At 32.2% G+C, this 13140-nt stretch overlaps 1 protein-coding gene across 1 annotated transcript in view; it reads left to right on the plus strand.

Annotated features, from left to right (window-relative positions):
* The window catches only part of ASCC3 (activating signal cointegrator 1 complex subunit 3), a 328548-nt gene that overhangs the window by 190717 nt on the left and 124691 nt on the right, over positions 1-13140 (plus strand). Inside the window, exons 15-19 of the mRNA XM_077770165.1 lie at positions 79-270; positions 570-794; positions 7312-7431; positions 10402-10566; positions 12233-12319. Of these exons, the coding sequence (XP_077626291.1) occupies positions 79-270; positions 570-794; positions 7312-7431; positions 10402-10566; positions 12233-12319 (789 nt within the window). The remainder of the gene's footprint in view (positions 1-78; positions 271-569; positions 795-7311; positions 7432-10401; positions 10567-12232; positions 12320-13140) is intronic.

Consider the following 13140-nt stretch of genomic DNA (forward strand, 5'->3'; position numbering starts at 1 on the left):
CATTGAATAAAAATGCTAAATAACAATTACTTGTAAATGCTAAGTAATACTCTTTTTATGTCTTGATATCTACTCTAGGTGCAGAAGTCAAGAAACAAACAAGTACGAGAATTATTTCCAGATGGTTTTAGTATTCATCACGCAGGAATGCTTCGGCAGGACAGAAACTTGGTTGAAAACTTGTTTTCTAATGGGCATATCAAAGTTCTAGTCTGTACAGCAACGTTAGCCTGGGGTGTCAATCTTCCTGCTCATGCTGTTATTATTAAGGTAATAGCTTACCTTATGTGGATTTGTGTGTGTTTTAAACCTGTGGATTGATTTATTTAGAAAAATACTGTGATTTGGCTGTTTCATTGACTTTTACTGCTATTCATGTAAGGTCAGAATTATTTGCTCCAGAAAAATCCAGTTTATATTGTGAAAATTTAACTCTGTCACGGATGATGAAAGGATTAGTTAAAGTACACTTTTAAATCTTACCATATTTGCCTAATTTCAGTATTCAGCTCATCAGGATTATATTTGTGTGTGTTTATGTAAATTTTTATTAACTTTTCCTCATCTAGGGAACACAAATATATGCTGCAAAAAGAGGCTCCTTTGTTGACCTTGGAATTTTAGATGTCATGCAGATATTTGGTCGGGCTGGAAGACCACAATTTGACAGATTTGGAGAAGGAATCATCATAACAACACATGACAAACTCAGCCATTACCTCACTTTGCTAACTCAACAAAACCCAATTGAGAGTCAGTTTCTGGAAAGCCTTGCAGATAACCTAAATGCAGAGGTAAGATCTAGTAAATAAAAGATTTGAGTAGAATCACCAGCTGAAAGAATGGCCAAGTAAATATCAGGTGGAATTGGTTGCAGTTCTGTAGTAGTTAGTAATACAGTTTATGCTGTTATACAGTCATAAGGCACAAAAGATGGAATGGACTGAATGGCAATATTGGTTAATTAAGAACAGTATAGGATGTAAATGATAACTGATAACTTATTGCTAAAAGTGTATTTTTAAACTGTGAGGTTTTGTTACAGGCCAGAAATCTAACCAAAGCTTTACAAACTAGAGAAACAGAAATAGCAGTAACAACCACTGTATTTGGATTGCACTTTTATAAAGTTTTCATAAGCTCTTTTATGTTAGATCATTGATTAACCTTGTCATACAGAATATAATTGCTTAAATTGAGCTACAGTATTATAATTTCATGTATGTTTGTGCATTTTGTGCTAAGATTTAAATAGCACACTCTGGAGGTCCAGGTAACATATTAACTGCTAAAGAGGATAAATATTCTTAATTTAACAGTCTGTGTGTTAGACATTCAAATAAACTTTCACTCTTTTCATGACATTTTTAATTATTGCCCTGGCATTTCACATTTTTCTGTTTCTATATCCTTCTTTATCTTTAAAATTTATTCGAACAATTTTTTAAAATAGATAGGTGTAAGTGTTAAATAGATGAATAAATGAAACGTTAATAGATGAATAAATGAAATATTTGCAATCATATATTTTGTACAAGTGCTATATCAGGTACTTCTTAAATAGCTTATAAACATTTCACTTACATTCTGTTCTACAATTCTTTTTTGAGGATCAAAAGCACATCCACTATGCAGTCTCCTCTGTTAAGGTACATGTATCCAAAAGGGGGAAAAAGATCCAAAAACACAGTGTAATAATGTTGGAAAGTGATATTTTCTATAGAAGGATTCAGCAAAGAGAGAAAACACTTTTGGTCTTGGGCTATTAAGAAAAGCTTTCTTTATGAAGATGGCAAAACTTAATTTGAGATCAGAAGGTTAGATAAGGTTTGGAAGGTCTGGTTCGAAGTTAGAAAAAGTCCTAAAACATGCTGGTCTCTAGTAGCATAATTACAGGAAAATAAAATAGATTAGGAAATAAATTTTGACTCTAAAGGCAATGTTATTATAGCTCAGCTTCAGTCCCCATTTCTTTTTATGATTCCATGGTTTAAGTAATTAGGTCTTTGGTGTTGGGTCAACAGCATCTCTGAAAGAATAGTCTACTATACGATGATAGTAATAGTGGGAGTGACCTGAGGATATTCTAAATGCCTTGCAAGGTAGATACAGTTGCCTCAGAAAGATATGTAACTAACCCAAAGCTACTAAATTTTGGAACTTGCTTTCAAACTCAGGTATATTTAACTACAAATCTAGTTTTTTCATGGATAGTCTAGATTTTTGTTGCCTTAAACAGAATGTAGTCAGTTAAAGGTGAATACATTTCTCTACATTTATACCTACCATTTGTGTTCTTCTAAGACCAGGACTAATTTTCCAAAATGATAGTCATAATTTCTCTGACTTAAAAAGAAAGGATCTTTTTTATGCAGTTTTTCCAGAAAAGTATATCAAGGACTATCTTCATAAACATAATTACTCTCCTTTTTATAAATGGTAAACTCAAGGTGGTAATGTTATTGTGCAGAAGACACAGGATAAGTAAAATACTGCTATGTGCTCCAGGAATTCTTTTTTACAGACTCTAAAATACTATCAATGAAATATTTGGTCAAGGCCTGAAAGTTTTAGAAAATAAATTGTAGTCCATGAATTTACCTCATATTCATTAAATACTTATTAGGTAAGTCATTTTCCAAAATATCAACTAACTATAACCATAATTCCATCAAAGGCATTCAATAATGAAATATATACCTAGAAATTTTTTGCTAAGTACAACCATTGCTAAAACTTTTTTCTTATATTTTAGTCGACTTGAATAGCTCCCAATTAAAGTAAATTTTCTTTTAAGGAAACAAACTCCCTTATAGTTGATTATGAAATTAAATTTGGTAATCTGTGGAAATCAAGTGTGAAATTAGTTTATAAAATGAATGTGTACTGTGTTCTTTTTTTTTTTTTTAAAGGTTTTATTTATTTCTAGGAGAGAGAGAGAGAGAGAGACAGCATGAGCAGGGGAGGGTCAGAGAGAGAGGGAGTCACAGACTGAAACAGGCTCCAGGCTCTGAGCTGGCAGTCAGCACAGAGCCCGACGTGGGGCTCGAACCCATGAACCGCGAGATCATGACCTAAGTGAAAGTCGGACGCTTAACCGACTAAGCCACCCAGGTGCCCCGAATGTGTACTGTGTTCTTAAGATAATGGATTTTTAAGTCTTTAGACTCCCCAAATCTTTGTGAGACTATTCATACTCCTTGGCATTGATCAACATAAAGGTCATATTAAATTAGGAATATTGCCTCTAGTAATATCTTTTATAGCATGAATAGCTATTCTGACCATTTGTTTAGAAGAACTGAAGGAAGTATTAAGTAATTTTAATGTATTTTATGAAATAACTTTGCTGATTAATACCTGTTACTTAATACAGGTGACTCTCTAATGCTAGTGCCAAAAGGTCACAAGTCCCACCCCCCTTTTTTTTAAGTTTATTTATTTATTTTGAAAGAGAGAGAGCTTGCACATACATGCAACTGAGGGAGGGGCAGAGGGAGAGAAAGAGAGAATCCCAAGAAGGCTCTGCTCTGTAAGCACAGAGCCCAACTCAGGACTCAAACTCACAAACCGTGACCTGAGCCAAAATCAAGAGCCAGATGCTTAACTGACTGAGCAACCCAGGCACCCCAAAATTCACTTAACTTTTGCACTGAAGGAGACACTGAAGCATGTTTGAAGCTTATTAAAATGTATTCAGCCAACATTACTGCATACCTGCTCTGTTTTGGGCCCCTGTAGTACACACTTTAAAATATGTTAATATTTCTGTAAACCTACATATACTCTATATGGAATTTTTCTTTTCTTTTTTTTTAAGTTTATTCATTTATTTTTGAGAGAGAGAGAGAGAGAGAGAGCACAAGCTGGGGAGGAGCAGGGAGAAAGGCAGAGACACAGAATCCAAAGCAGGCTCTAGGCTCTGAGCTCTCAATACAGAGCCTGACTCCCAAACCACGAGATGGTGACCTGAGCTGAAGTTGGACGCTTAACTGACTGTTCCACCCAGGTGCCCCTATATATAGTTTTTCTTGTCTTTGCAGGACATAGTATAAACACCTTGCCGTTACATTTAAAACTTCTGTAGTCTAACCAACCTACCACTGCTGATTCTGGTTATTCTCCAACACATGTCTTCTGCCCAAGACATACTCTCAGTCTATTCACTTCACTTATAAAGTCCCAATTTTCCCATTTATAAAATAGGAACAATCTCACTGGATTGTGAAAATTTAAGAAGTGTCTGTGCTAAGCTGGTATTTAGTAAACCATTTGTATCACTTACTATTATCTGATAGTCCCTTGATACTCAGCCCTATTTATACTTACTGTCAGCTTTCAAATCCTAGCCAAATAAATACATAAATGGTAGTATGTTTTTTCATATATTTACTAAAGGACATATACGCACGCACGCACACACACAGAATCATGCATACACATACATACTGATGATTATACTTACTTATTTGGTTTTTATATGATTTCAACCAGTTTAAGAAAACACACAAGTAAGCAATTAAGATAATCTTAAAGGCTAAATTTTAAGTAAGTGAATTAGGTACAAAGTGATACTTTGAGTCTTACTTCTAAATTACCAAATTGGGGGTAGATTTATTTATTTATTTATTTATTTATTTATTTATTTTTGGTCTTAACAGAACATAGAACTCTATTATGTTGTATAGTTAATGACACTTTTATAAGTTGTACATATTAGGCATTTTTAATTAAAATCATTTTTGAATAAGTATTAGGTACCAGGCATTATGGGTGATGATTTTATGTACATCGTCTTAATTAGTTACCTGTCTCTCACTTACATGACTAGGGAACTTATTGAGACCAGAGATCATGCTCCATTTATTACTATACCTTTGCACTTTACATAATACAGACTTGTTACTGACTTACTATATGATTATTGAGATGAATGGATATATTGCAAAGAGATTTGAAAAATACTTTTATCATAAAGGCTCCTGTGCTGAGTAGCCACTAGGTGACAGCAGATATTTACAAATAAGCTTTTGTCTTTGTCACTAGGTGGCGTTCAAAGATTAATCTAGAAATATGATGTGCCATCATGAATTTACATCAGTTTTTCAGGATACTCTGTTTCTTTTGGTGAACATTTAGATGACTTGAATGATTTAATGCAATTTGATAACTTCTTCCTCCTTTCCTTTAATCTTATCATTAGTAGCAACAGATACTTACTAATGTTAATTTACTGAGTCTGATTTTGAAAATGATGGCATTATTTCATCCTTATCCTTTAAAATATTCTATCTTAGGAGTTGTGTTATATTATTTTAAAATGTGTATGGGTCATAAAGGAATCCACATAGTTTTGACCATCAAATAATAGAGTCACAAGTGGAGGACACTATCAGATTTTTAACTATATAATTAAATTAGTTTCCTTTACTTCAGCAGGCTAGAAAATGTTTTAACTGTCTCTCTCTCTCTTTTTTGTAAGTGATTGAGAGATAGAGAGAGAGAGAGCGCGCACACACATGACCACAGGAGAGGCAGAGGGAGAAGGAGGGAAAGAATCTTAAGCTGGCTCCATGCCCATCACAGAGCCCAAAGAGAGAATCCCTCTCACTACTGTGAGTTCATGACCTGAACCAAAATCCAGAGTCAGGCACTTAACCAACTGAGCCACCCAGGTACCCGCAACTGTCTCATTTAAATTAGGGAGTGTGGCACAATTCCTTTATTAGTTATATTTTAGTCTTGCTACTCTTCATTTTGTAGAATCTTACAGTTCACTTTCTAGGAAATGTATATATTTACCTATATTGTGGATGACTTAGGCATTTGTAAATACATTAAATTTATGTAGTTAGGCAGATATAATTGACATATTAAGTTTAAGGTTTACAATGCAATGGTTTGATATATGTATAATTGTGAGGTATTTGCCACAATAAAGTTAGTAAGCATATTCTTCGCATAACCGTCATTTTGTTGTTGTTATCATGAGAACACTAAAGTGCTACTTTCATATCAACTTTCAAGTACACAATATAGTATTACTAACTATAGCTACCATGCTATACATTAAATGACTGGAACTTATTCATCTTACAACTGAAAGTTTATGCCTTTTGACCAACATCTCCCCATTTCCCCCACCCCTCAACTCCTGGCAACCGCTATTCTGCTCCTTGTTCCTATGAGTTTGGTGTTTCTAGAGTCCACATCTAAGTGAAACCCTACAGTATTTATCTTACTTCGTCTGACTTGTTTCAAGTTAGTGTAAATTAAAAGTAAATAGAATCTGCCTTATTATTTTTATGTTGCTCTTAATTTCAGTAACTAATAGTATGGTGTAATAGTATAGTGATGTTTATATATTACTAGATCTCATCTTTAACTAAAGATAGCTAAGCATCCACATTTATTTCACAAAATTAGTTATACAGAATTAAAAATTATAGGAATAAAGCAAACATAAAAGTTTTATTTTCTCTAATATTCAGTGCTAAAATGAGAGAATTTTTTTCCTTTTCCTCTTTTTTCCTCCAAATACATAATAATTTAGGTAGGAAGCATCTCTCCTCCTTTTATTGAGGTATTAAAATTTTAATTTTTTTGTTAAAAAGGGTGTCTTTTTCCATTGGATACTCTTTCCTGCTTTGTCAAAAATTAGTTGGCCATACATTTGGGGGTCCAATTCTGGATTCTCTATTCCATTGGTCTGTGTGTCTGTTTTTGCGCACTGGGTGTTGTACGGAAACCAATTTGACAATAAATTATATTTAAAAAAATTTAATTTTTTCAGCTATAGATTCAGGAAGAATTACACAAGTATGAAGTTCCACAGCTTGCATGAATTTTTAAATTAAGGAACACTAAGTAAATGATTATCTGTAAATCTAGTGGCTAAGAAATGTATTTTTAAGAAAACTTTTCATTCCAGTTTTGTTTTAATACCATTTTCTAATAATTCTTTTCTCTTTATTATACAGGTCTTATATTGTGTTTTTAAAGAAATAACATTTCAATGCTATATATATATATAGAAATAATCACATTTAGGGAAAATAATCAAATGCCATAATATTGAGTAAACCTAGTTTTGGAAGCTAGCATTTCTAATGTACTGTTCTCAATTAAATGAGGCAGGACTGATTTTTAATTAATTGGAGAGGTGTCATGTCCAGTAATTCTACTTACCTTCTTTTAAATACAGTGTAATGATGTATTTTAACTTAACCTTTGACAAAATAACCTTTGATGTAATGTTTATATCCAACTTTAATGCATTAGTTTAATTTTTGTTATACTTTTGATTTGCAGATTGCTCTGGGAACAGTTACTAATGTGGAAGAAGCAGTGAAGTGGATAAGTTACACTTACCTTTATGTACGGATGAGAGCAAATCCATTAGTTTATGGCATCAGTCACAAGGCTTATCAGGTAGAAAACTCATTTATAAAAACAAATCAAACCTTCTTTTTGGTTTTTTAATCTTTTTATGATATGAGGATAAATATTTGCTACTTCTGACTCATCTGAATAGAGTTAAGTACATAGAAGAAAAACAAAGAGCTTTCATCTTTATTAGAAAATATGAAAGAAAATTAAATTTGCCCTTTATAATTATTTCACTTTATATCTTTTCCCACTGATACTAAAAAGTTAGTCTTTATATATTATCAATTTATTATTCAGGTACATTTCCACTTGATATTAATATTTTACTGTTTTTCTGTTTTTTTGGGTTTTTTTAACTATAATAGGGCCACCTGGGTGGCTCAGTTGGTTGAGCATCCGACTTCGGCTTGGGTTTTGATCTCGCGGTCTGTGGGTTCGAGCCCCGGATTGGGCTCTGTGCTGACAGCTAGGAGCCTGGACCCTACTTCTGATTCTGTGTCTCCCACTTTCTCTGCCCCTCCCCCACTTACACTCTGTGTCTCTCACTCTCAAAAATGAATAAATGTTAAAAAAAATTTATATAAAAATAAATAAATAAAAATTTTAAAAAACATAATAAATGAAAATATTAGAGTAAACCAGACATGAGAATTATAGATCACTTTTAATAACATACTTATATTTTATGAAGTATGTTCCTCTTATCAAGTTTCTTGTAAGCCTTTATTCCTAAATTGAAAGTTAGCATTAATGAGTTATTAGCTGTTTGGTGGCTTGAATCAGTTCCACTGAACACAGTGACAGAACCATGTTTATGTTGTAGCAGCTCTTCCTATGAACTTTACAGTTGTGTGGTCCACGTGGCTTACAGATTCTGTGCTAACTTGTCTTAGAACTCTGTTTTATATACTGTAAATGGTTCCTAATTACAGATAAAATCAGTTGTCTAATGAAAACATTATGTCACCATCATCATATGGATATTCACTAGAGTTAAGTCAAAAGTAGCAGAGTCTAACTGAACTTGAGTTTTCCCCCATTTACTGTTAATTTAGCTTTTGTATATATTATATTGTATTATTAAAACAGTTGCCAGTCGTTTGTCATTTTTCCTTTTCCTGTGCTGTAGATTTGACCATGAGAAAATTAAAACTTAAAGTCTTAGGAGAAAAAAAGAAAAAAGATCTTGCTACGAATNACAATACATATTTTCATGGGCTAAGACATTGCAAATCTTGGGGCAAAATAAACACATCAATTAATTTTTTTTAAGTACTAGATTAACATCAGAAGTCATTTTTGTATAATTTTCTAGTATAAAGTGATTTTTTTTTTCCTTCTCAGGTGCTTAGTTTTCTATCTTAACAGCTCAGAGAATTTTAATTTTCTTTTTACTTACATGTTTGTTTTATTACTCAATAAGAATTTGTAGCCACAAACTCATGTGAACTAATACAAATCATGTTGTCCAACATGTTTTTTAATGGTTTAGTAACAGGTGATGAATAAAATGGTTTTATAAGATGAACCTGATACATACAGTATATCATTTATAGCAAATTTTAAGACCTTCATATTTGTTAATGGCCTTTGATCCCATCTTCCATACATTTGACTTTCCTTTGCCCCATTTTTCTTATTTTTAAATTTGTTATCTATATTTGTTATATGAACAAACTGCAATCAAACTCTAGGTTAGAATGAATAGTAGGAATAGGAGAAATCAGTTGGTTTCTAAAGAATTTTTATACACCCCTAAGTTCCCTTTAAAGATCATATTTATTGCTCCTGACCAGAGCATAATCTTCAGGACTTGCTGTGTATGCCTGTATGTATGTGTATATATATATCCACATACTTATACAAGCACATACACACACATCACAATTTTTAAGAATTTTTGTTAATATCTTGTGCTAAATGTCCTTTCTGCTTAGAAAGAGGCTATAATTTCAAAAGTATTCAAAAATTTCTTGTCAACTTCATCTTCCTCTGTGCTTTTATTATTATAGGCAAATGGGTTTTTCCATCAGCAGTTATGAAAACTGCTAGAATACTAAGGTCATACTCTTGAAAGGATAATTTTGCATTTATCTGTTTATATCTTTACTTTAGCAGAGGAAATCATCCTCACTATAACTTCTCCAAAAACTGATGAATTTGGAATATAGTTTGATATTTTTAAATCTGTAGTTATTTTAGTGTAGGAGGGAGAAGACAGATTGTTTTTCTTATATCTGATTTCTGTTCTTAAGACCATGTCAGAATTTTAGTGAATTTAACTATGATATGCCTTGGTAATGGTCGGTTTTTGTTGAATCTACTGGGTAGTTCTCTGTGCTTCTTGTATTTTTAATGTCTCTGTCCTTCCCCAGATTAGGAAAGGTTTCCACTATAATTTGCTCACACAAAGCCTCTGCCCTTTTTCTCTCTCTTCATCTTCTAAGCCTTCTATGATTCGGATGTTATTCCTTTTTAATAAGTCATGGGAGTTCTCTAAGTCTTGTATCATGTTCTTTTGCCTTTGTTTCCTTCTTTTTGTCTGCTTCATTATTCTCCATAATTTTGTCTTCTATATATTTTGGGGCAAAATAAACACATCAATTGATTTTTTTTAAGTACTAGATTAACATCAGAAGTCATTTTTGTATAATTTTCTAGTATAAAGTGATTTTTTTTTTCTCTGCTTTGTCCATCCTTGCTGTTGTGACATGCATTTGGGATTGCATCTTGATGAATTTTAGATTCTGAAATATTCCTATCCATCTAAAGATAATATAAAGATTGATCACGTTTTTCATCTTAATGAATTTTAAGGCATACTTTATTTAATGGATTAAAATAATTTCTAGTTATGTACTAAATTTATAAAAATGTAGTTCTTTAAAAAGTAATAAAAATGTTTATTCTAAGGCATCAACAAAAATTTTTAATTTTCATAAAGATATATGTTTGCAAATGATGACTCTGTAAAGAAATATCCAAGTATTTATATATATTTTTTTCCTACAGATTGACCCAACATTAGCAAAGCATCGAGAACAGTTAGTTATTGAAGTTGGACGAAAACTAGACAAAGCTCGGATGATTCGTTTTGAGGAGCGAACTGGATATTTTTCCTCAACCGATTTGGGTAGAACTGCCAGCCACTACTATATTAAATACAACACCATTGAGGTATTATACTGAGTGGAACAAATACAATAATATGTTTATTCTTAGATGTAAATAACTTTCTGGACTTCAAAATACAGCATTAATACAAAATAATTCAAGTGACTAATGGAACAAAATGCACTTAACTTATATGAATTCAATAACATATGCTCAATAAATACAAGAGGAAAATAAGGCTTTAAATAATGACCCTCTTGCTATCTGTTCAGTGAGTATATCCTAACTAGTAGACACACCCAAGCCTAAAACATTGAGCATGTGGGAGAAACCTATGGAATGAATGTCTGAATGAGTTTAGGCAGGAAGTGATGGCTTAGTGATATCAATGAATAAAAAGTTGAAAAATTACTTGCGGGTTGTTGAGAAACACTGGCTAAAGAAGAGTTAGAAAAACTAATGGAATTGTCAGTTCAACCAAGCTATACAATTTGTGCAATTTAAGAGGTTTCATGGATAATTTAGACTGCACAATGTATCCTTGTTTATTGCCTTTTAACATAATTTTGTGTAAGATAGGATACCACTATAATATTTACATTTTAAGGAATATATGCATGTTTTTATGTGTGTTTATAGGCATGTATATGCACCTACATATGTTATTACATGAGAAAATGTAACAGTGATTACCTGTGAGGAAAGTCTTAAATTCAAAGACCAAGATGGATTAAAGCACATTTTTACTCTCCTTTTTATAGAGAAAGAGTCTGAATTATTTTCTTATATTCATTTCTTGGTACCTAATTTTATTTTTAAATGGAAAAGTAATACAAATCACTAGTGAAATTTCCTCAGAAATATGAAAACGTAGGCCTATATAAAATCTAAGTTTTGTACTTTTTTAACATGTACTTAATACACATAACCAGTTTCCAGAAACACCTTTGTGTGCATACTAGCTTTTCTTCATCTTTCCCCAATTAAATCTTGCATTTGTATAGCACCTTAGGTTTCTTCTTGCATCATGTATCATCTCACAACTGTGATCTGATCTTGCTCAACCTAAAACAGTATTCCTAGCTCTCTACTGCTTCCATCACCTGTTCACTTGCACTCCTTTTGTCCACTAAGTAACGTTTCTCATTTGCTCTCAAACTACCTCTTATGATTCTTCATAGGTCTTTCAAGAACTATAGCTTTTCTCCAGCTTTATCTGTAGTCTGTACGGTCTTATTAACTGATTTTTTTTTCTTCCCAGTATCCCGAATTTCTACATTCCCTCACTAGTAATACTGTGATACCCTTACCAGAATTTTCAGGTTACATAATTTTAGTTATGCCTCCTTGAATTCTATATGATATATGATCAGCTTAAGGTTGATGAATAGTGCAGATTTCCATATGTCAATGCTGAAAATGAGCCAAGACTGGACTGTTATGCTGAACATTTTTTTAGACATCTGATGTAGGTTCTAATAACCGACTTTATTGATCATTTTGCTTCTATAAGCATTCTCCAGCTAGTTATATTTTAGGAAATTTTTTAGCCATTGATAAATTGGATGAAGTTTAAAGCAATGCTCAGGAATAGTATGCCACAGACACAATTCTGAATTGTCTAGGACTCAAATATTCTTTAAGAATGTTTTAATTTATAGTCACTTTTTAATTGAAAATGTTTTGCTGGATCTTATATTTTAATCAAATATAAAATTTACCTTGGTAGACCTTCAATGAACTCTTTGATGCTCACAAAACAGAAAGTGATATTTTTGCTATAGTCTCCAAAGCTGAAGAATTTGATCAAATCAAGGTAAGAAGATTACTTGAAGCTTAAATCAATCCATATAGCATATATACATTCATCTGTTTATAAAAGCTTATAATTAATTGTTATTCCTGATACAGTATAAGCTGTATGGCACTTAGCACTTGGAGTACCAGCAATGTTCTTCCATTTATCAACATTGTCTACTATCCTAGATTATGATATTATGTCATCCCTGACATTATTCTTTGCTCTCTACTGCAAATCAAATATAATTTAAGTAGGTTTTGCAGTAATGAAACTAGCAGAGAATATAGTATGTAGATTTTGGTTTATTTGCAATATAAGGTTCACTGAAGAAAATATAAAGGACGTGCATGATTCAAACTTAGATATAAGTATTTCTGTACCTGTATTATAATTTAATCTTATTAACAGTGGAAACCTTAATACTGTGAATCATAGTACTTCACAGCTTTAAGCTATGACTGTGTTATACCGTGTAAAAATATATGACTGTAATGAATGCATTTGAAGACAATTCAAGTTTGCCCTAATCCATTTGGGCAGAGGGTTTACTCTGGTCAAATAAAATATGAAATCTCATCAACTGAAGGATGGTGAGGTCAGAAGATTTAATTTTTGTGGCATATCAAATTTTTATATGTCAATGGCAACTTTAATATTGGTGAAGAATAATAAAATGTAATTGTATCAGCCTCAAGATAGTTTCTTATTGTATTTTACTAACTATGAGAAAACTACCTTTATATTAGTATACAAAAGAAAATGTTGAGTTGCATCAAATGGATACTTTAAAAAACATGTAATTTGGGGCGCCTGGGTGGCTTAGTCAGTTAAGCGTC

This window comes from Crocuta crocuta, unplaced genomic scaffold (genome assembly GCF_008692635.1).
Source record: "Crocuta crocuta isolate KB4526 unplaced genomic scaffold, BGI_CrCroc_1.0 scaffold286, whole genome shotgun sequence".
In the NCBI taxonomy this organism is placed as follows: Eukaryota; Metazoa; Chordata; class Mammalia; order Carnivora; family Hyaenidae; genus Crocuta; species Crocuta crocuta.